This window comes from Scomber japonicus, chromosome 18, assembly GCF_027409825.1.
Source record: "Scomber japonicus isolate fScoJap1 chromosome 18, fScoJap1.pri, whole genome shotgun sequence".
NCBI classification, from domain to species: domain Eukaryota; kingdom Metazoa; phylum Chordata; class Actinopteri; order Scombriformes; family Scombridae; genus Scomber; species Scomber japonicus.
Genome location: NC_070595.1, coordinates 13,292,502 through 13,317,475, shown reverse-complemented (window position 1 = coordinate 13,317,475; position 24,974 = coordinate 13,292,502). Strand labels below are relative to the sequence as shown.

Here is a 24,974-nt window from a genome sequence, read left to right as displayed (position 1 = left end):
CGCCTCAGTCTCCAAGATTTCAGCTTCAACTCAGCCCTAATCTTAAAATGTGGCAGAACTGAACTCCCCAGTAATACGAGCTTCAGTATTCAAAACACACAACACCAAACGCTCTACTAGCGTAGTTAGGGTAAACGTGTGTGTGTGTGCGTAGTGACGCATATACGCACGTCGTTCAGAGAGTGCTAGTGGAAGTGAGAGGAGTACATCCCTCATGGGAACTAAATATGTTATCATATTTCATGTTATAATGTCTATGATGTGTTATATGTTTTAATATATGTGAGATGTTTTTGTATATTGGTCCGTGTATGAAGTATAATTCATCTGCATTGTTTACGTTGTATAATGCAAAATCCCATTTTGGGGGGTATTTCCTATTACATTGTCGTTCCTATTTCATTTCCTTTTCATTGTCGTTAGACGTATCGTGGGACTAATCAATGAATACTGTCTTATCTTGTCTTAATAATTTACTACTACATACACCCGTTCCGGTTGGTGGTGGTAATGCACTTGTAACATAGTTTTCCAACCTCCAAAAGAAGAAGAGGACGTAGTGAACTATCTTCCCTCACTGATCGTCTTTGGTTTGTCTAACCATCCAAGATGGCGGCGCTCGTAGGGCTGCGTGCGTGTTTCTCCGGTAAAACAATCATTATCTGACTCTTTATACATTTTTTGACAGCCTGTTGGTTCATAAGTCTGTGATTTGTTGTGCACGTGTTAGAAAGGGTTGTTTGCATGTGTGGAAATGTCGCCAGTGAAGAGTAAGAGATGATGCTGTGTCTTTCTCCAGCAGAGCAAGGTCACGTTACTGTAGGTGTTAGCTAGCAGTACAGCTAATACATGATGATATAAACAGATTAAAACATCACAGAGAGACACTACTGCTTAGACAGCTGACAGCATGTGAAGGAGAATCTTCCTCTCTGGTTTAAAGGCTCCTGTCAATAAATACTGATGGGTTAATGCAGGTGTAGGTTCAGCTCTCTAAAGATTGTCTTTGTGTTGCTAAATCAAATGTCAGTGATGCTGTATGCGTCAAGCTGATGTTAATATAGTACCAATGATGAAATCTGGTGAACACGTTAGTACTTTGCGGCATTGTAAAACCAATAAGATCACCACTGGCATGTTCTTACGAAATGTGTTGATCCTTTTTATTAAATTAGTCAGCCTTATACTCTTAAAACTCCTTAAAATCTATAAAAGCCTAAATAACCAGGCTGCTGGTGGTAAGTAACGTGATCATTCCTCTCAGGAGTTCACTAACATGAGGTGTTAGGGAATAGTAAGGAGCCCTTTAGTAAATCTTCACTTAGACAGATGGCTTCTCCTGTTCAGACGATGAACTCAACATGGATCATGACCGGAGGGTTTTAAACTCATACTGAAACAGTTTTTAAAGTAGGATCAGTCAAGTAGTCATGAGTAATCTGCTGCTTGTTCTTTTATGAAACTTTTATGGTATTTCCTAAACTCATCTAGGGACAGGCATTGCAAACTATCTTAGGCTATAAATGCTGTGATATATGGCATAATTTTCCCACTATATAATTGTCCCTGTGCAAATAAATATTAAATAAAATATAAAACTCAGATGGAGGCAGAAGTTAATTTTAAGACTGAAACAATGAAATAATCAGCTGTTATCTTACATTTTGATTCTCCCTCTCAGGCCTTCAGCTTTCCTCGCCGAGCCTCCTGCACAGCTCCTTCAAACTGGTGAGTGTGCACACTAACTACAGCCTGAAGCTCTCCGCCAGTTTAACAGGGATGCTGTATAATTCTTGGGTTTGTCTTGCAGTGTGCTGTGCCTCTGAGTCGACGGACCTTCGCTGCAGAGGCTAAGAAAACGTACAGCCGAGACAAGCCCCACGTGAACATCGGAACAATCGGTCATGTGGATCACGGCAAGACCACCCTCACTGCAGCCATCACAAAAGGTAAAATCACTGACGGCCTTTTTTTACTTGCACATTGACTCAGATGACCACGTGTACTGAAATAGCTCCACTGACCTACTTTAAGTCAGAAATGTGACTGTCTTGGTTTTTTTTGGGGGGGGTCCTTAGTGCTCGCTGACGCCGGTGGAGCTAGCTTTAAAAAGTATGAGGAAATTGACAATGCCCCTGAGGAGAAGGCCAGAGGAATCACCATCAACGCCTCTCATGTAGAATACACCACAGCCAACAGACATTATGCTCATACAGACTGCCCCGGTCACGCCGACTACGTCAAGGTAATCTGCCTGACAAATAAACTGCCTAACATGATGCAGCTTCATCTTTCCTAATGAGTCATAAAGAAGAATCCCATTTAATCCTCCTCAACCTCTTCTCTTTTTCAGAACATGATCACGGGCACAGCTCAGATGGACGGCTGTATCCTGGTGGTGGCGGCCACCGATGGCCAGATGCCTCAGACGCGCGAGCACCTGCTGCTGGCCAAGCAGATCGGCGTTGAGCACGTGGTGGTTTTCATCAACAAAGCGGATGCCGTGGAGGACAAGGAGATGCTGGAGTTGGTGGAGATCGAGATCCGTGAGCTGCTCACAGAGTTCGGCTATGACGGTGATAACACGCCCGTCATAATAGGCTCTGCTCTCTGCGCTCTGGAGGTGAGGTTTGATCGGTTAGCTATTAAAATAAAAAAATCAACAAACTCAGAATTCAGCTAGAATTTAGCTCCATCATTTATGACAGGCGACTGAATTCAGTATAATTTAAGTCTTCAATGTGAGTTTATGATGCGACTGAATAATGGTCTCGCTCCATCTCAGAACAAACAGCCGGAGCTGGGCGTGAATGCAGTGATGAAACTGCTGGAGATCGTTGATGATTACGTTCCTCTGCCCAAAAGAGAACTGGAGAAACCTTTCCTTCTGCCCATCGAAGGTGTTTATTCAATCCCAGGTATGAAAAAGAACAAGAGATGCCAGCTGCAGATATTTTGACTCAAAGTTGTAATAAATAACAGATGATGGTAGCTTGCGAAACTGTTCTTCACCGTGAATAAACTGGTTATCCTTTGTTTCAGGCAGGGGTACAGTAGTGACAGGCACTATGGAGAGGGGTATCATCAAGAAAGCAGACGACTGTGAGTTTGTTGGCCATAGTCGCAGCTTCAAATCTGTGGTTACCGGTGAGTGAAAATAAAAACAAAACAGAAACACCAAAACACGACAAATATACAGATTGGTGACAACCTGAATATAAAAGTATGTCTGCTGCACTAGTGCATCTAAGCATATATTACATACAAAGATTTGACCTTGGTGTCCATTCTGTCGGGCTCAGGTATCGAGATGTTCCACAAGTCTCTGGACCGGGCTGAGGCTGGAGACAACCTGGGCGCTCTGGTCCGAGGCCTGAAGAGGGAGGATGTGAGGAGAGGGATGGTGATGTGCAAACCAGGATCCATCTTGCCTCACCAGAAAGTCAAGGCTCAGGTCTGGGAGCACAAAGTTGCATTTAACTATCACCTAAACACTGTTTTTTTCCTGCTGATTCATTTGTCACATTTATTACGTCTTTTTAATAGACACATTCATCAATTCTTATACACATCTAATATGCATAGAGCAGCAAACTGGGAGACCAGCCAAATACCAGTGAGTTTGTAAGTGAAACTGTGTTCATGTGGACTGTGTCATCGTGCTCTCTGTGTTACAGGTGTATGTTCTGAGTAAGGAGGAGGGAGGCAGACACAAACCCTTTGTCTCTAACTTCATGCCCGTCATGTTCTCGCTAACCTGGGACATGGCCTGTAAAATCACTCTGCCTGAAGACAAGGTATGTGTGCATGTGTGTATTTATATGTGTGTGTCTTTTGGCCTGTCAATACATGGATGTTTGTCAAACAGTGTCAAAATGTATGTAAGTATTTTAAACAAACAGTTCCCACACCTTGTGCATGTATTAGACATTGACATATGTCTAACTTCATGATGTTTCAGGTCAGAAACATTGTCTGTCTAACTTCTTTTATTTATTTATTTTTTTATTTTTTTTACAAATGTATGCATTTAGTCTAGCAGCTGCATGTTGAAGAATAGTAACTGTGATTAATCACACTCCTACGTATTGTTCTCGTCTCCTCCAGGAAATGGTGATGCCAGGAGAGGACACTTCCCTGATGCTCACGCTCCGCCAGCCGATGGTCCTGGAGAAAGGCCAGAGGTTCACTCTGAGAGACGGAAACAGAACCATTGGCACGGGCCTGGTCACAGACATCCTGACCATGACAGATGAAGACGTGAGCAGCAACTGGGGCTGAAGAGGAAGCTCTGCAGAGAGGGCTTAGCTTTGGGGGGGAGGTAGGGATTAAGAAGGGAGGGTGGGTCTGTGGGTGTCTATTTCTGGTCAAATCAAATAATTATCTATGTATAAAATACAAAATGCCATTCACGTGAACATAAGAGGACTCAAAGTATCACATGGCTCTGGTTTGAAGCTCTACTGAACCAAGATACAGGAAATATTTAGCACTGTCTATGTGTTTGAAGACCAGGCTGTCATCTGTCATTTATGTAATAAAATGTATTTAATAATAAAAATGCCTCCTCCGCTTTATAATATCGCCTATTGCTAGCCAGGCAATTCTCAAACAAAAAAGACATATTATAAGTGAGCAAGAAATCTGAAACACTAACTTACGTTCATACAGAATCTTTATTACAGACATGCTTGAAAGTTTCTGAACCCTTTAGTGCTTTTTTTAATACATAAATTACCTAAAACATCAGAAGCCCTAAAACTAGACAAGCTAAACCCAATTGAACAAATGACTTGAAAATGTCAAATCTTACATATTTCTATGAGGCAAAAAGTATGTTGAACCCTTGCTTCCAGTAACAGGCGTGACTTTTTTGCAGCAATAACTTCAACTTAATGTTTCCAGTAAGTTTATTTATCAGCCCGCCTCAGAGGAAGTTAAGCCCATTCCTCCTTACAGAACTGTATCTATTCAGAGGCTGGTTAATCTGACCCACCAGATGGTTTGTTACAGAGAACCATCTGAGAAGATGTCCATGGAAACTGTTTGGGAAAGGACAGGCACTTTGAAAAAGTACTTGGCAGGTGATTGGATGAACCATCTGTCGATCACCGTTTTGCTGCATGACCCGCTCTCTGCTGAACTTCAGTTCACGCATGGATACTTTGACTATTTCCTGAAGAAGTTGCTGGAACAATTCAGATTTCATAGGTCCATTGTTGATTGCATGCTATCCTAGTCCTGAAGCAGCAAAGAAGGTCCAAAGCATGATACTGTCACCACCATGTTTCATAGATGGGATGTTCTTGAGCAAACCGTAGACGGGCAGCACTGTTCTTTTTGGAGCGTTGTGGCTTTCTCTTCTCAGCTCTGCCATTGATGTTCTCCTGATGGTGGACTTATGAACATTGACATTGATTGCCATTGTTTAAAAAAAAAAAAAAAAGGCTTTTAGTTTCCTATGATCTTTGTTGTTTGACCACTCCTTGAGAGGATAACATTGGTGTCTTGGTCTTGGTCTTCTTTATAAAGGGTTTTGTAAACCTTTCCGGTGAGTATCAGCAACTATTCTTCTAAGGTCCTCAGAAATCGCTTTGTTTGAGCCATGGCACTCTTACAAAAACCTGTGTTGTGAAGCTCAGACATTGACAGTGAAGATCCAGATTTCTCTTCTTTTAATAAATCGAGGCCTGCCAGACTCTCACCTGATTGTCATCACATTGATTGAAACACTCTACTCCCCTTATAACATTTGATCATATCCTTCAATAAATCAATGAACAAGTGTTTTTATATTGTCACATTTGTTAAATCGATGTGTCTTTATATTGTTAAAGCACCACTGTAAATCTGTTGAAGTTAGCACAGTATATGGCATTGCATGTTACAGGCTGTATAAGCCACTGGGGGGCAGCAAAGAGGTGCTTCAAGAACTTTCCAGGTCTACATTGACAGTTCTGATGGCAAAATGTTATTAATCATAGTAACAGTACTAGGAAGTCAAATTTACCGTTTCCTCTACTAAATGCTTTTTGTTAAGCTTAAAAGTAAGTTGAAACAGAATGGTAAATAAATAGTTACCCATTTTACAATTTGTGCTTCATATATTTATGACCTTCAACTCTATCAGTTTTCAAGGTGTATATTGAGATTCTTTTGTTTTTAACATGCTCTTTCTCACCATTGTGTACAATACTGAGAGATAATAGATATGCAGATGGTTGTAGGTCTGTCTCTCTATGTGACATAAAGATTTTTCATTTACAGAAAAGTTTTGCACAAATTACAGAACTGATTGAAATATTTATAATTGAAATACAAATAACCACATAAATAGGAAACAGCAAATGATTACAACACAGCTATCATCCCTGAACAGATGTGCAGGTGTCTAAGTAACATCAGCCAAGAGCTAAATCTAATTCAAAGCCCTCCTCCACTCAGAAATGTGTATTTGATGTGGAAGTTTGACACTAGAAGGTTTTTTCAATTTCATCTGCTGATCACAAAAAAAGTTTGGAGTTTAATACAAGTACCTATTAGCAGGATTTGTGATAACTTGTTTGGAGTCAGTTGTAGTCCAGTATTCAGCAACAGGTGTGTTAATTATGGAGTGGGCCATTAAAGATGTTTCTTGATACAAGATAGAGTACACGTTCTGGTTAAAATGGAAATCATGTCAACTGATTGTTTATTTTACTATGATTTCACATGTTAACTGTCTCCACCTGTCCAACAGTATGTTAGTATGTTAAAAGGTGGGAGCCCACATTTACAATCTGTCAGTATAATAGTAGTAGTTTCTCTTTTGTTATTTTACAGGCTCATCTGTGAAAGTTTTAAAATTGAGTAATAAAATAAATAAAGTTAATATTCTGTTAAAATAACTCAAACCATGAAATGCATCAGTGAAAGATGATTATGTGAGAGTAGATGTAGAAAAACAGCATCGACCTAAGATTATCTGGTGAATGGTTGACATAGGAGATTGGAAATGAGACACTACTGGTGAGTCTTCTAGTAATGGTTTTTGAATGCATTGTCTCTTTTTTGTGTGTTAAACCAGGCTGACCCTATTGCTCTTGAACTGGGTGAGTAGTTCTTGTCCTCTCTGCATGCTCATTCCCAACAGGAAGTTCTCTTGTTGCTCTGTGTTTGCTGTAGGTATTTGAGTCAGTGCCTCTTGTAATCCAATCAGCCTGTTGCTGTAATCAAATACTGTACGTCTGCAAGAGTCGAGGCCGGAGCAGCGAATACCACTGAGTGATGTGCTCAGCTGGAGGACGAATGGCTCCATAAGCAAAATAACTTAAAGAGATATGATCAGACAGTAAACTCTAGTATGTACTTTCCTGTGAAAGTTGCTGATACACTGAATGTGACCCTAACCCTTTTCATGAAACTGCCCCATTCACATGTTGCTGACATTGACGAGCTCACAGTGTGTAGACACGTCAGAGGAATGAGGAGCGACACACCTTCAGCTTTCAGTAACATTAGGTTACAGTGGTGGAAAGTAACTAAATATGTTTACTCAAGTACAGTTTTAAGGTACTGCACTTCATTGTTTTATGTCACTGTAGTTGAAAAGGATTTATTTAAATTTTTACTGCTTTCTAAGATTAACTTTTTTATTGTACATTTATTATATATTATATTTAACAGCTGTAGTTACTATTACATTTCAGATTACATAATAAAAACACATGATATTTTTGTATATTCTAAGACATGTTCCCTCTAAAAATCTCAGCTGGTGCCATTTAAATAAGACCCATAGAGGCAATGTTATCCAATATATAATATATAATAAATAATATATGATATATAGACAGATCCTTTTGTGGATAAAAAGTTGAGGGGGGCTGACCCCACATTAGGGAACCACATGGATGAAACTAAGTGATTAAAACGAGCTCCAACTAGCTCCAACAGTTAAATACTACATGTGCAACAGTCACAGGGAAGGAGTGATTTTACTTTTGATACTTGGTGTATATTGTGCTTATAAAATACTAAAGTAGGGTTTTGGATGCAGGACTCCTATTTGTAATGTAGTTTATATTTTTGTGTTGGTACTTTTACTTGAGTCAGATATCTGAATACGTCTTCCACTAGTGTTACTTTGCCCTCCATTTAACATTCAAGAGCAGCATAAAGGATTTTTAATGTAGTTGTAACCAGATGTGAGGACTATATTACTGTTTGGTTGGTAAATGGGTCAACAACTTTACCTTGTCCTGTCAAACAACTGTAACAGATAATGACAAAAAAAATATAACACTGCTGTCCCATGAATACAAAATATGATGTATTGATTAATCATTTATTAACCATTCATTAAATATGTATTTATTTATACATACTTCTTTGCATTACAACTCAGCAAACTCCATAAAGTGATCAAGGCTATAAAATGAATAAAAGAAATCTAGTTAGAAGATATTCAGTTGTAATTTTTCTTTTCACAGATTTCAAGGTAAAAAAGGATCTGTCTTCATTAGTTTTGAACAATTCTATAAACAGTTTTAGAGCAAGCTATTAATGATGTTTAAATGTATATAAACAGTTAATAGTTTATAACTAACTAAGTATTTGTTCCTCTATATAATCATATATTATAACATCTGTTATGTGATTACAGCTAAGTAATACTGTATTAATGTTGCTTTATGAACTGTTTATACTCAAGTAATGCATGTGTCATATAAAAAGTTAAATTCTTGATATTTATAAACAGAGAAGTTAAATGAAAGTTATGTGTGTAGAGACAACATTAAATTCAATTAAAAAGTGTCATGATCTCCTTTGGACAGCTGCACTAAAGGCAGTTCGACAATAGTTTCAATTACAGTCACATCCAGCCTGATTTCTAAACCAGTGGCTCAATTTCCTCTCTCAGTTTTTCCCAGACAGGGCGGTTATTCCAACCAGCGATCTTCCATTCACAAGTTCACTTCTCTCCAACCTTTAAGCTGTCCTCACCCTCAAAAGAATAACACGAGGCAATCTGATTTTACTGTCAATGGAAAGAGAAACTGCAATATAATATCAAGAGGTAGGTACACAAAGGGGAAAAGATGCTAAGATTGGTTTCCATGACTTGTCCTGTCACAATGAGATGTCACGTCCCCAGGCAAAGGACGAAGAGAGTTACGCCTTTGTATTTCCAGCCATTTTTGACAAGGAGCGTCATTTCACCAAACACAATGTCTGATTTTGACCAACACCTTGTCAGTTTCCCCACATTAGAACCTCCATGCATTTAGATCCTGTAAAAAAATGAAACCATTTGAATCAAAGTATCTTTTTTTCATCTCATTGATAGTGATACTTGTTTAAAGTTAATACTGTATTATAGTAGAAACTGTATTACACAACTGCCAACATGTCAAATTCTTTTCAAACTCCAGTGAGATCAATTTTCATTTAAACCAAAATCCAAACCTGTCTTGTTGGTTCCTAAAAAAACCCAGTTGATATGTTAATGATGAGACTTGATTGTTAATATTATTCATTTCTAAAATGTCTGGAAGTACAGCTGTTTGTGTTGCAACATGTTACTTTTTTTTCCACCCTCTACCTCCTTCTGGCAGCTGAGGGAAACCAGTGAAGAGTAGAGCTGCTGCAATTAGGGCTGAATGTTTCTTTCAACAACCCACTCTGCGTGTTTGAAGACTGACCCTCCTCGGCTTCTCATCCTCCAACACCCACCGCAGAGTGGGTGGGAAGCATCCCGTTTTATTCTCGGTGCTCTTTCCATCAGCACATCTCATCTAAAGCGATACATTATAGATTCATTTGGCAGTAAAATAACTCCCTGAAAGTCAAAAGCATGAAAGGGTAGAATAATTTATTCTGTTAAATGTCACGCTGATGGGACTTGTTGGTGCCAGGATAACAGTTTAATAGTTCACACACCCACTCTTTGGCTGACTACTCATAATAAATGGTAATTGAATAAAACCAGATATGGATAATATTATTTTTGGATGAGGTACCCACCACCTACCAGATTCAGATTCAATAATTTATTACCATGTCAATGAAACATTGTTTGGGATTTGTCTTGGCATGTACTTGGGCTAGACAAACAAACACACACAATCATATTCTACTTAAAGGATATGGCTGGAGATTTTCTGATTTTTTTACTGTCAACAAATCTCATGTGCTGAGCCAAACCAACAATGATCCTACTTACAAGTATTCAGTGTTTATCTGGAGTCTGATATAACTTATTCCTCTGGGCCGTAGACCTCTGCTGTTGTCCACTGGGTGACTTGTTCTTCATGGGCACATTAGTTTGTTTAGAAATGGTTCCAAACAGAGAGTAATCTTCAGAGAGTAGTTTAGTGTATGACAGACACAGCCGGACATGTGCAGGAACACAGTTCTGTTCACAACCTCTTGACTTTGAACCACATTGTACATTTCTCATAAAACCTCAACACAAAGTCAGAAGGTTGTGATAGGAGGCACAACAAGTGGCGTCTGCCTTACACAGAACTACTCTTCAGAGACTGATTGCTGTGATTGGTCTTTGGGCACCTTTCTAAGCAATCTACTCTGTCAGTACTCTTCATGATGAAGGAACATGTTACCCAATGCAACAGTGTGGATCACTGACGTGTTCTTAATAGCTTTTGGACAACACCTTAGGTCTACAGCACAGAGGAATAAGATACATCAGGCTTTGGATATACACGCACTGCAGTCCTTGTGAGTAGGATCAGTTGATTCTTGGTTTGGCTCTGCATGTTATATTTGACGGTTAGAATGATAGAAAAAATCTCAAGATTCGTCCATTCAATTTGTAAATTCTACAGGAATTTTTGCTAAAACACAACTTTGATTGTGTCTTTAAAAGATCAGAGAGAAAATAAGCTCTTACACTGGTCATAACAATACAATAAGTATCCTATTTTGATATTTGGCAATTTAACTAAAGCTATTGTCAGCTGGGTTTGTGTGGTCGTGTGTGTGCATGCGTTCAAGCTCTTTTCCAGCGTTCAAGGTTACAGGGCAGTGAAATCAAGACTGCCAAGCCTTGTCTGTATGCAAAGACATGCCTTATTGGTTGCATAACAGTGAAAGAAGAAACCTCTGACCCCAACCAGATACTGTCCACCACCAAATCACAGCCATAAATCACACTCCATTCCTCTCTGTTTATCAAACAGCTGGCTCACAAGTTCCCTCCCCGCTATACTTATTTGTTGTAACTCAACAACAATTGCATTAAGCAGATTTATGTTAAATTATCCCTGTTTTTACTGTCCATTTTCTATGAAGAAAACAGAGAACTGCTGGCTTTTTCTGATATATTTTATTGTGGCAATCAAGAGATATTTTTTCAAATGTCTCTTTCTTCTTTATAAACTGTTGTCTCACCAAACAAACTAAACCCTGCAAGAAGACGGTGTAACTCAGAGTCAAGATTGCTTCAATGCATTTTGTGGAAGACAAGAAGAGGTTCAAATCTGTAGATGTTTTTTCCATCAAGGAAAGAGAGTATTTTTTCCCAGCTTTGCTCAAGCAACTTATGATATTAAATAAAGTGCTAATACTTAGCCTCTATTCAAGCACAAAGGTCATATAACAAAACAAAACAAAAAAACATTTTATTTACAATAAAGGCCTAACAAATTTACAGGATCTAATCATTTTTGCTGTGCTCCACTTTTAGTGCAAATGGCAACAGAACCACCACTTGTTTTGTGGAGCATGCCTTTATTTTAGCACAGGTCAGCAAGATATAAATACAAATGAAGTGTTGAAGTTTTGCTGAAATGGCAGTCAGGAGTAAAAGATAACCCCATATGGACCCACATGGAAAACTAATTCATCTCACCTGGGATCAGTGATACATTGGTATACAACCTGACCTATTATCTTTATAACCAGAATAAAAGAAAGAAAGAAAAAAGAGAAAGAATGATCATAATTCAGTGTCATAGGCAGAGAACAGGGACAAATTAAACAAACACCTAATTAATTTATTTATAGCTGTGGGTGTGATTTATCACAACATGAACAGGTCAGGTCAAAGCTCTGTGTGAAAATCATCTATTGAATTATTCTTGAAATATATATATATATATATATATATATATATATACATATACATATGTATACAATTTTACTTACAGTTTACAGAGTTTTCTCAAGGTAAAGTTTAATTTGTTTAAATTCTGATTTATAGATTGACATTTTTATTATTTTTCTTTGAACTAAATTTATCATCTCATTTTATCCCCAGTGAAGCACCCGTGAAATGCATCTACATCTGGTTTAGAGCTTGTTACAAGTTCTTTTAGTGACCCACAAGAGTCCATGTAGTCAAATCTTAAAAAAAAAAAAAAGTGTGTCATGGCTTCTCTTTGTTTATTTATTTATTTGTTTTTTGGATTTGGCTTTTCAACTCAATATAGAGCGCAGATGTGACACAGTATTACTCCACTCAGTCTCCCACAGGTCATTGATGTGACAGATTTTAATTTCAAATTACTTTAATTAGACTCGTCTGCTGCCTGTGAGGGACCATCCAAAATAAATCTTACCAATATGTGAAGGGTTAGACTTGGATTCTCCTGTTCTTGCAGTGTTTTTATGTCCTGAGGTCACAGAGATGGCTTAACTTTGAGTGCTTCTTATTTGTTTTTCCTTATTTTGTATTTTGTATATATGACACAAGCCATAAAGACTGCATTTTGACCTGCAGCAGCACATTTATGAGGAGAAAATGGCTCAATTGTGAAATATAAACTTTACGCTCAATTATATTTTTATTTCCCATTAGATTACATACCACATCTGAGAAAATCGAACCAGGTTGGCATCACTAAATAGCCTCTGAATAACAAGCCAATTTCTTAAGCCATTTTGCGTGTTATGACTAAGCATTTTTTGCTTTACACATACCATTTCATGCCATTTAGGTCTTAAATTTAGTCACAAAAGTGTGATAGTAAATAGTTACGTGTGAGTGACGGGGGAAATGATCTATGTCAGTTGACATCAATATAATGTGACTTTTTTTCTTTTCTTTTATAAGGTCATTTTGGCTTATTAGGAGGAGGCCGGTTAGATGGATGTTGGGTGTATGGCTCAATAGATAAAAAAGGCAAGTTGCAAAAGCAGTAGCGCCCTAGTGGTCATAATCGCAACCAGGGACCCATGCTGCAGGTCATTCCCCTCTCTCTCTCCCTGATTCCCATTGGCCTCTCTGCCAGTTACTTACTAAAATAAAGGCATGAAAAGCCCAAAAATAAATCTTTAACAAAAAAAGTTGCAAAAGCAGTGTCACATCTAGACATTTTAACCAGAGATTTTTACCACTTTTTACTGATCATTTTAACCGAAACTATGATCTTTCCCTAACTTTAACAAAGTTTTTGTGCCTAAACCTAACCAACAGCAATAAATGACACATAAAAAGCATACAATGCATAGACATGATACAAGAAATCGAACCGTGATGGCCAAACAAAGCTAGGCAACGGTCATTTTTTTCCACATGTTGGAGTGGTGTGGTTTGGAGGGTATTGTATTTTTAACCCTCACCACAACCAAAGAAAAGGTGTAAGGAATGGATTGAACAGTGTGTTTGTTCTAACGTCAATAAGCTCACTACCCACAGAACTAACCAGCAGCATTTCAAACTATACTATTTTGTGTGGGGTTACAGATTACTTTTAATGAGTAACTGGAAGCTGGTCTTGGATGTTTGAGAGAGAGAGGGATCACTTAGTCTGTATCCTTGAAGTCTTTTCTCTTGCAATGTTAAAACATACAAGTTGGAAAGCAAACAAATGCCTTAAGCATTTAATAGCTACAATACTAGATCTACACTGCAATGCAAGAGCTTTTTCATAAACTTCTGATCATTTGTGTAACTTTCAAGAACCGGAAGTCTTCATCACCTCATGCAGTGACTGGTGTGTGCAGGATTTGAACTTGTATCTATTTTTGTTCGTTACTCTAGTGTTTCTGTCACTTTTTGTGAATGCCTTCCGATAGAGGCTATCCAGTGTATCCAAAGTTGAAAGTAAAAAATTTATTGGTCAGCCTCAATTATCACTTAAACAACATATGCTGTTGCGGAACGTAAAGCGTGACAGGACTAGCAACAGTAACTAAGGGGACAGGGTTTATTGGGCATTTATTCAATACTTATTCCCTCTGGCTCACACATAAATACAGAGATGAATAGTTTTCCCTGGCAGTATGAATAAAAATCATATAAATCACCATCAAGATTGTTTTTTCCTTTATATAATCGGAATGACTCTACCTTGTCATGTGTCAATCAATCCTGCATGTATATCGGTTACCGACTAACCAAGTCATCCACTGATATATAATGTAGAACATTTAGAGACTGTTCACATAAGTTATATCATTAAGATGAATATCCTGCATTTTTTCCAGATGGGAAAAGGAGAATTATTCTGGAGAAATATTCCCGAGTTTTGCTTTTCTAAACATCTGCAAAGTGTCAATTTCACTCCACACTCTGTTGTGAACTTTATATTTGAGGACTGTGTACAGCACTTATACAGACAGTCCCACTGAAATTATCCAACATTTTGAAAATATTAATACAAAACTATCCTATTGTCATGCACTTTATTGTTAGGATCATATGCAAATTGAAACATGACAGTTTTTGTTTGCATTTGCTGAAGCTGAAAATCCATCTCAGGGAAGTAAAAGCAAAAAGTTTTCCAATGTTTGCCAGCATGTTGGAGATCGGTCCTGCTTTTCCTCCAGCTGCGGCAGAACGGTCATCAGTGGTGTCCTCATGCCTTAGTATGACAGTCATTGGTCTCTTCATACATTTCATGATACTTGCGTCCAAAAACAACAAACCAAAACACTGATGTTCTGGTAAGCAATCGCCAAATGTCAAATTTTTGATTCTCTACGGGAGGACACTGTTTCATGTCCAGGGGTGGATTGCTCTGATGAACACAGCCTGTTTTCCTCTTTCTCCACATCTCCCTCGTCCTCCTCATCCCTGCTGATGAAGGCCAGCTCATTCTCATAGCAGAAGGAGTTGCCACCAGACGTTGGAAACTTTCTCTCCTCTATATCCCTGGCACTGCATCTTGGGGTGGACGGTACTTCGTATGTTTTGTGAAAGTAGGCGTAATCTATCCTGTATTGGCTCTTCTCTTCGAAGATGAGGGGCTCAAAGCGGTGACCCCAAAGGATCTCCGAGGGTAGGTAAGAGCTGCGTGCTTGCACCGTCATAGCTGTCGCCTCAACCAAACCTTCAAGTATGATAACTATTTCAAAGTCAGATGCTTCTAGATCTTGCTTGCTGATGCCAAACAGTGGACTTTCTTCATCGATCTCATGAATTACAATGAGGGGTGCAACCAGAAACAGGCGGTCTGTGCCTTTGTCATAGCCTACATTCATGTCAATCTGATCCAGAGGGATATACTCGCCTTCCTCTGTGTAACGGGGCTTGACCAGCTGGGCTCTGACATGAGCCTCCACCACATGGCTCTTCCTTAGATTTGCAACCCTAAACATGAGGCACAACTTACCATCACGCATGGCGATGACAGCATTGTGGCTGAACAGCAGAGTTTCTGCACGCTTTTTGGGCCTTGCCATCTTGGCCATGATGGCACCAATCATGAAGGCATCGATGATGCAACCAACAATGGACTGAAGTACCACCATGAAGACAGCAGCAGGGCATTCCTCAGTCACACAGCGAGATCCATATCCGATGGTTGTCTGGGTCTCAATGGAAAACAGGAAAGCTGCCACAAAGGTGTTGACCTGGATGACACAAGGAACAAAATTGTCGTCCCCACCATCGTGGTCCATGTCACCATGTAGGAGGCCGATGACCCAGAACGCCAGGCCGAACATTAGCCAAGACACCACAAACGCCAGGCTGAACAGAAAGAACATGTATCGCCAGCGGATGTCCACACAAGTTGTGAAAATGTCCGAAATGTACCGCTGTGATTTCTCATCCATGTTTGAGAAATGGACGTTGCATTGCCCAGCCTTGCTGACAAACCGGGTGTGGTATTTGCGTCTTGTGTGGATTTTACCATTGCCGAAGCTGCCCACAGCAGGCATTGTACTTAGTCTCAGGCCTACTTCTTCTTCACAGGAAAGGAAGCTGTGCTGGTGGGCCCTTCCCACACTCATGCCTCAGTGGGGACAGCCACGTAGTTTCACACTGCCCAGCTCATACAAAACTGACCAGGCTCACAGGAAGTGCTAAGATCCGTCCAACACAGACTCAGCGTCAACTGGAATTGAGAGGTAAGGCTCGACTGCAGTTTCCTGTGAAGAAAGGACAGAAAATATTATTATTATTATTATTAGTAGTAGTAGTAGTAGTATCTGTCCATTAAACCCCTTTTTCTGCACTAAATGCTGTTTATGTATTTGTCCCAGCAGGTTGATCTTATGTAACAGCCCAGGATGTCAATTTCCAAATGTTTTGAGGCATTATAGGCACATTTATTATTATAATAATGATAGCAATAATAATAATAATAATAATACGTAATTGAAATTATCAAGACTCTCATGAGTCACTAATTACCATCTGTAAAAGTTTTAGGACTGATCTCTGAAGTTTTTATCTTGTAAGAGTAACTGTTCACTTAAATATTTTACTCTTGATTTAGTAACAACTTTTGACAGTTGTTTTTCTCAGCCAGTGACACTGATGAATGTAATTCACTGTAATATGTGTTTTAGGCTTTCTTGATATACAATTTATGACAAACATGAAAATGATAAAAGTATAGGTAGAGTTTAAAATTGCCCTCTGTATTGAAAATGTGGTATATGTGTAAGATATTTAACCATGCTTTAAAAGATTTTGTTCTACATTCATTTTGAATTTACTTTCATAGCATATATTTGATTTTCTGTCTTACCTCTCTCCCCTGTTCTCTTGGTAATAGTCTGGTATATACAATACATGTTTCTCTGATCAACAAGGTACAGAAATAGCCAGCTAATCCAATGCCCTGCCATTTTATATGACGTATCTTCTGTTTCTTCCAGCTGGCACAGCTATTAGAGTCACTGGAGTACTGTGATGAGGCTGTGTGATTCCCCTGTGAGGATTGTACCGGAAAATAATATGGGCTGAAAAAGATGGGGCAGAACATTGGGTATCACAGAGGAGGCAGCCTCAGATACAAATGGTTTGACGGTAAGAATCGATGGAAACATTTCAGACACTCTAATGAAGGAAATATTTCTAAAAAAGGTTCATTTCATCCTGATTTGTCACAACTGCACTGTTCAGCACATCCAACTTGAGCTGCATTGATGATCAAAATAAAAATCACTAAGAGTCTTAAAAATAAATGTTATTAACTGCAGGTGTGATAAAAGATTTTGGGGTCCAGCTGATCCAGCTGTTTCACACAGAAACACATGACACAGAAGGAGATCATTGTGATCCATTTTGGTTTATTTGCCTTCCGCTTTCAATATGTTTGATTTAAATGGTTCATTAATAATAATTTAACTTTTTATTGTTATAAAATCAATAGTCTACCGCCCAGCTTGCAGCTCTGTGAAGCTACACAGAAGTTATTTGTGGTGAATGTTGAATGATCGAGGTTCACGTGTTTTCAAGCCCATTCTAAAAGAAATAGTGCCCAAATAAACATTAACACATATTTTCTTGCTTTAATCATTCCTCCTGTTCATACTGGCCATTATGAGATCCCTTCCAAAAGGCACTTTCAAGGTAAATATGAGGCTTCATTTGTCCAAATTAGTTAAATCAAATCAAAATTACAGTTACATTTCTTGTATTTATACTTTCACTGCTTTCAAGACACAGAGGGGGAATTTATTAAAAAGACTAAATGTGAAAGATATCGACATGATTTGACTTATTTGGGTGAATCCATATACATATCACTCATACAATACTGTAAAACATTTGGAGAGGATCTTTTAATGGTCAGTATGCATAAGAGGAATGATTACAGCAAGAAAAACATCTGACTGCTACAGCATGCTTACAATGACAATGCTGACATGATAATGGTTACCATGGATGTTCACCATCTTAGTTTTAGTGAGTTAGCAATTGAACAAACTGAACTGAATAACTTCCTGAAATGATCCATTCATTTGTCAGTTTAGTTGAGCTCTAAGTCAGTTGTGAGCAAACTTGATTCATTCATAGGGGGGGTCATTCAGGAGGAATGGGGTGTGTTCAAGACACCAAACACATAGCTGATTTGGGTTGCTAAAATTTAGCTGCAATGATTTGAGGACTTTGTAATAGCAGCTTTCAGTTTGCAGATGGTATCATTGTCCCACTAAATTCTCAGCTCACTGGTTTATCCTTCACAAATGACTGTTCTCAGTTCAGTTAGTGAGCTGAATTGAACGTTCGGTCATGTTTCAGTTCAGTGAGTGGAACTATGGAGTTGGAGCACTGAACGAATCTTCTGAATTAATCTTTTTAATGAACTGATTCTAATGATCCAGAAAAGAACTGCTTTGCCCATCACTAGTCAGCTTGCTAACATGGCTTATTAGCGCTAAACACAAAGTAAAGCTGAGATGATGGGACTGTCATTAGATTTGAAGTTGGTTATAATTGGATAATTAGTGATTCATTTTCTCACACAAAAACCCACAAATGTCAGCTTCATAGTTGTACTAGAGCAAATTGACCAAGGAACAGACTGACATTTCCATGCCTAAAGACATGCTCTGAGAATGGCTAAACATCAAATTTTATATACCTGAATTAGTACAAAAGTTAAAGATACATTGGAAGATGCTGCAGTAAACGTAGTTTGTTATGAGAAGTGTTGCTTCACTGAGATTCAACTGTTATTATTGTAGGTTTAATCCACTGGCCCTGGCTGTAGACTCTGGCTGACTCTGACTCTGATGGAACTTCACTCATTTCAGGTCTTAAAATAAGACGCTGCCGCACCATCACAATGCAGACTCGAGGGACCCCGAGGAAGGCCTTCAACCACAGGTCAGCACAAGGTCACATGCTGGTCAGTAACTGGCTGTAAGTGAGTTTGAGGTGAAATGTTTACTGTTTCCTTTTAGATGATTACTGATTTTGATTATATTTTTAATGTTTTAGAACTTCTGAACACTAAAATATTCCAAGATTGATTGGGTGCACTCTTTTCTGTTGTGTTTCTTACTAAAAGATGGAAACACAATCAATGTAACTCAGCACTTAGGGAAGGTACAGTTGTAAAGCCACTGTGATTTGTATCTTTAATAAAGTTTTAAAATGGGGTCAGAACAGAAGCTGTGCAGGTCTCCCCATTATGGTAATGAATAAATGGACTTTGATAACCTGTAGTAACAGAGCAGGTAAGTTACCAAATAGATTGTACAAAAAATAATGGAAAAAAAGATTTTAATTAGATGATGAATTTAAAATACACTTTCTGTCCTTAAGCTGAGGTATGATTAAAGGAAGCGGCTATTGGTATGGATTCCTCTAGGTCAGTTGTCTGTTTGTTGTTGTTGCGTAATTATTGCATGGGCATTGGTAATTGGTAATGATTGTGCAAGATCACAAGATCAAATTCAAATTCAACGTTTTCGCTTGCAGGTGATATGCCAGTCCCATAGTTTTGGTTAAAATGGTGAGGTTCAGGCACAAACACCACTCGATTAGGGTTAAGGAAATATTATGGTTTGGGTTACAATGGTATAATCCAGCAAAAATAATAGCTTTTAATAATACAGAAATCCCTAACTTGACAGAACAAAATGTCTGGTTAGTGGTCTACAAAAGGTCCAGTAAATATGTCCCATTTAATAGTACAAAAATGTCCAACGGGATGGTAACAAATGTGCGGTTGGTGGTCTGGCAGGAGGTCTGGCAATAAAAATAAAAAATGACACCCCTTCCATACCGTAATAGAACAAAATACTATTGGCAGAGAAAACCATCAGCCTGTGGCATGACATCACAGTTGATTAAATTGTCTCACCAGTTCTACAGCCGTAGCAAGTGCCATGTATCAAATTTTCAACCAGGATTACAGACTCCAGGATGACAATTTATACCAACAAATGTGAGAATTTTTTGCCTGTGATTGAGTGTTTTGTACATGGGCATGGATGTGTGTGTTATGTAGCAGTTGCAGTTTCTCATTGCTGTAGTTGCTAGGAAGCAGGATGTTGAGTGACCATAGGATATTAATATCTAATATGCTGAGCGACTGCTCCTCAGCTCTGTCAGGAGTCACACTCCTGCTGAGCTGTGATCTTAATACTGGAGCAGAGATTAGTCTATTTCACTGCTGCCTTTGCAATATCAAAACACATTCAGAGTCAGTGAGTCTAAGGAAAGGTGTCAGTGGTAGTAATATATCTAGCTTTTCTGTCTATGGTACAAAAGCAAGCTTACCTTGTGTGCAAGTTTTACCGTCGATTGTTGATTTCCAACTTTTCTTTTCTTCCAGCTCTTTTAGCCAAACTGCTGCATATTTCTCTGAAGTTTCTTTAACTCCTCTCTTCTGTTAAGGGTAGAACCACTCTATCCTTGTGAGGCAGAAAAGTAGATGACCACAGAGTACCTTCATGTCTTTCCCCTCTTGTTTTAATGCGTTTGTTTTTCCATTGAATAAAGCAAGAATTACAATCAATCCTACTGCCAAGTCCTCCAAAGTTATTGCTCGGTTGATAAGCCGTGGATCAGAAAGAGAGCAGAAATCATAAAGTGACTTTAGTGAAGCACTGAAGTCATAATTTTGCCCCTTCAAAATAGCACAATGAGTTAATCACAGCTACTCTGATATCCCAAATTAAATGTATATAAGGCTCACATGGACTGTAAGATCCAATCCAGTCAAAAAATCAGTTCTTCACAGCTTATTCTGGAATCATGAGCAGTCGACAGTCTCTCTCTTCTTCCACAGCGTCTCACACTTTCTTAGTATACTGCTATCTGATCTTGTTCTGCTGCAGATCCCACTCCGTATCCCACATCCAGTGAACTATTGCTCACTGCTCAGTTCTCGTCCTCCCCCTCCCTTTCACAGTGTCACTGTAGATACTTGGCATTTGGAGACAACGTGTGTGTTGCACCAGTGCTGGTCAGCAATGATCATATTTGAAAAAACCAACTGGCTAGAGCCCAGAAATTAACTGAACATTTACTTTTTTTTAAAACTATCTGGGATTTGATTGGGTTTAATTGGGTTTAAATTATATATTGATTATTTTTTTAAAGCCAGAATAATAGATAGCAGGACTGGCACATTGAGTTTACTATTGGCTCAGAAGTAAAATCTACCCACTATTAAGCAATTTATGAAAATAGAGACAATTTTCAAATATTCAATTCATTGTCCTGCTCTGTAACGTTGTCTTTGTTTTTTAACTGACACCAAACAGATCATAGAGTGGGTGGTGTGGTCTCCATTTTGACTCATTCAGAAAGCGTGTCCTGTCCTGTTGATCATGCTGCACTTTCAAAAGCAGATGTAGGCAGTTTCTTTTCTGTCTTATTCGTATATGTCCGAATCAGGACTGGCGCCAATCTAAAATTACTATAATATTAAATTACAGTTGAAGCTGATGGGATTTTGGTTGTTATTTTTAAAGGTATCCTGTCAATAATTGAAGTGTCACACAAGTGGAAACTTTGATCTGCTTTTGGCACTTGAAATGTCAGGGCATTAATCAAGATTCATCCTCCAGGGTCCACAAATGTCTTTACAACATTTCATGGCAAACCATCCAAAACTTCTCCAGATTTTTGACTCTGGACCAAGGCTCAAGACAGACACGCGGATGCTACTTATGTGCAACAATTCATTCCCAAACACCCCTGACTGAAATACCACCGCTATGTCCTGTGTGCAAACAACATCGTACGCCATCCTTGTTTTTGAAAAACCCTTCACAACACTGCTCCGCCAAGGAGTTTGTAATTCCTTTGTTAGTTTCACAGGGCAGAAACAGGCTTAGTGGTTCCAGTTCTGGCCTGTCCCAGATTCACGAGAGGCCATTACAAAGCAGAGAGCTTTGTGGAAGGTGCGTGTGACAACTGCAATATAATGGCCTCCAAGGAAAATAAGCCAAGGTAGTCGGGGTATCAGTTTTCTGATTATAACAGGAAGTAATATTTGACCTTTAAAAGTATGTTGTTGGATTTGTGTTTACTAAAGCTGTAAGACTTCTGTATGTTTACATCTCACATGCAACGCAAGATACTGCATATAGGAAATGTTAATGTACAGTATATTTAGTGTGTAATTATATTAAAATTAAGGCAGCAGACTTATCTATCAGATTTATCTAAATTGTCTAAATTTGTTATAATTGCTTTAATTACCTAACCTAGCCCTAACTTTAACCCATTTTAAAAGACCTGTGTATAAGATTTAGTGGCATCTAGTGGTGAGGTTGCAGATTGCAACCACCTAAATACCTCTCCACTCATCCTCTCACTCCAAGTGTTTAGGAGGACTTAAGGTGGTCCCGAAACTCGTGAAAAATACACAACCCTCTCTAAAGCCAATGATTGGTTTGTCTGTCCTAGGCTACTGTAGAAACATGGCAGTGCAACATGGCAGCCTCCCTGGGAGAGGGTCCACTCCCTCTGTAGATATAAAGGGCTCATTCTAATGTAACAACATCATTCTTATTTTCAGGTGATTGTGCACTAATTAAAACATGCTTATTAATGTTATATTCATTTTCTGCCAAGTCTGTTCCGCTAGATGCCACTACATACTGCACCTATAAGTTTTTCCATTAGGAGAATTTCTTTAAAAGACAAAGCAGACATTAATTCAGTAAAATCTTTATCAGAATATGTATTGAATGCAGTGTATATGCAGAAAGGGTATAACTGTGATAAAATGCAGCACACATTTAAAACAAAAATCTAGCAAATCAGCTTTATTTCCACTTGTTGTCACTGTTACTTTAGTGTTATTATGATGGCAGGGCTGTAAATAGGTTATTGGTTCAGTTAGGAGATGGCAGACCAGATGGGGATGTAAAGTGTGCTATCGGGACCGAGAAAGCCCACAGCCGATACCTCGCAAGTTATTTAAAGGCTGCCTCACTGCGGCAAGACAAAGTGGGCCAGACATGACCACACTCTGGACATGGGCTTGACTAGACTTGATCACCTTTCAGATTATCAGCAAACTCTCTTGATTATCTCAGTGTTACGTCATGTTGTGGTTATACCTGTGTAGTAAAGAAGACACCAGTCAGAGCACAGGATGTTTACTCAAAGCTCAGTCAGACCTGGTTCTGGCAGGACACTCAGGATCAGTAGCATGGCAGGTACTCTAATTATACAACTGTGTAGCCGTCTGTTTAGTTCGGTCTCAGCAGCACTCCTGCTGTTTGTGCTCACTTACTGTGTTTCTGTACTTCCTGTTCATTGTTCTATTATTTATAGCTATAAGTGGTGGCCTGTGATTGCTGGTGAGAATCAAATCAATCACACAGTTGACCTGTTTATTCACTTTTGTGTTTTTTTAATTAATTTATGTGTTATTATAGTACACACACCTGTCACATATTCATAATGACCTTTAACACTGTGTGTAACACTGTGTCATTAAAAAATGTTTTAGTTTATTATGTTTTGGATAGTACAGTTTACTTAACATACTGACGTTAAAAAAAAAATATTGAAAATGGAATACAAACAAATTGCCTCTATATCAACTGCTTGATTAAAAGTTCTATCAAAACTAGGAATTTCTTTAGTTTCCATATCTTTGTGAGCTTTACCAGCGGATGCAACAGCAGAGAGGTGCAGGGTTAAGATAACAAATTCAACCTGAAGCCTCACATGCATTTTTCTGATGTGAGAAAACAACATGCAGAACAACATGAGTAAGTTAGTCTCCCAACCCAATATCTTAACGCACTACTGACAGTGAGGCCATGGCTGCATTGATATTAATGAAATCAGTAAAATCATTTTCAACAAACATTAGTGAAGCACTTGATGTTGCAACAGAGTAATAACAAGTGGGTAACATGTTGAGGACGACTGATGTTGTTGATGTAAAACTAAACTATGTTTCCTGGTCTCTGCATAAAAAGAAGAATTTTGACTAATTTCAATGTGTGTATGGAAGAATAACACTAATGTCACCTTGCAAGTATTAAAAAAGTGATTGTTAATTGCATTATTAACACATGCCCAATTATTACCTCTTAAGTTCCCTCTTCTTCAGCAAGGTAATACCTCACCTATTATTACCTCTAGTATAAGATGTACCTCTAGTTTTTACACAGATATTATTGAGAACTTGTTAAACTTGATTTAACCTGATTAAATTAGTCTGTTTACCACATTATTTACAGTAACAAAAATATAAATATTATTGCTAGTTTCATTATTATGTGACAAGATATTTCCAGGTTATTACCTCCATAGTTTACAGTATTACCCCAGTATTACCTTGGTATATTGAGCTAGAATGGTATGGGCTACCACCTTTGGATACAGTGTTCCCGGTGATGGATACAAAATAGTTAAAAATAACAGCAGAAAAAAATCATTTCTATCGACATCCATCTTAACATTGCTGCAAAAACCTCAAACACAATGGCTAAAGGCCTGTAAAACAGAGCAATGATGAAAAGAAAGAGAGAGAACAAACACAAAAGCTAGAAATACAGTAGCGAGAGTCTCTGTTGGCAACCAACACCGACAAAACCAACCTGTGAGTGGGGGAAGAGAGGCGTTGTGCACCCACCGACCAGAAAGAAACACAGCACATAGACAAGACACAAGACTTTTTTAGGAAGTTGATCATTTACTTCCCTGCTCCAGTTAGGAAATATGCTCCAGATCAGCCATATCCTGCCTTGTAGTAATAAAGTGCTCTCGCCTTGTAAAGTGAACACAGGGAGACCAGGTAAGCTCTGTATACAGAGGACTAGAGGATGAATCATGGTGCCTTTTGCTGTGAGGTGACATCTGCAAC

At 38.6% G+C, this 24,974-nt stretch overlaps 2 protein-coding genes across 2 annotated transcripts; one reads left to right on the top strand and one right to left on the bottom strand.

Moving 5' to 3' along the window:
* Window positions 1–585: 585 nt before the first annotated feature.
* On the top strand, window positions 586–4,561 carry tufm (Tu translation elongation factor, mitochondrial). Its single transcript, XM_053338319.1, has 10 exons — window positions 586–646; window positions 1,682–1,728; window positions 1,811–1,949; window positions 2,079–2,245; window positions 2,354–2,623; window positions 2,786–2,918; window positions 3,043–3,147; window positions 3,303–3,454; window positions 3,678–3,797; window positions 4,108–4,561. Exons 1-10 carry the CDS (start codon window positions 610–612, stop codon window positions 4,279–4,281), a joined length of 1,344 nt encoding a protein of 447 aa, XP_053194294.1. The 5' UTR covers window positions 586–609; the 3' UTR covers window positions 4,282–4,561.
* A 10,349-nt stretch (window positions 4,562–14,910) lies between these two features.
* kcnj12b (potassium inwardly rectifying channel subfamily J member 12b) lies at window positions 14,911–16,182 on the bottom strand. Its single transcript, XM_053337826.1, has one exon. It carries the CDS (start codon window positions 16,180–16,182, stop codon window positions 14,911–14,913), a length of 1,272 nt encoding a protein of 423 aa, XP_053193801.1.
* Window positions 16,183–24,974: the final 8,792 nt, after the last annotated feature.

Excerpts from the sequence above, each read along its gene's own strand:
- tufm (XM_053338319.1), top strand. The coding sequence starts at position 610 with ATGGCGGCGCTCGTAGGGCTGCGTGCGTGTTTCTCCG. Across the intron at positions 647-1,681 it reads GCTGCGTGCGTGTTTCTCCG|GCCTTCAGCTTTCCTCGCCG; the intron begins GTAAAACAATCA and ends TCTCCCTCTCAG. Across the intron at positions 2,624-2,785 it reads CTGCTCTCTGCGCTCTGGAG|AACAAACAGCCGGAGCTGGG; the intron begins GTGAGGTTTGAT and ends GCTCCATCTCAG.
- kcnj12b (XM_053337826.1), bottom strand. The coding sequence starts at position 16,182 with ATGAGTGTGGGAAGGGCCCACCAGCACAGCTTCCTTTCCTGTGAAGAA.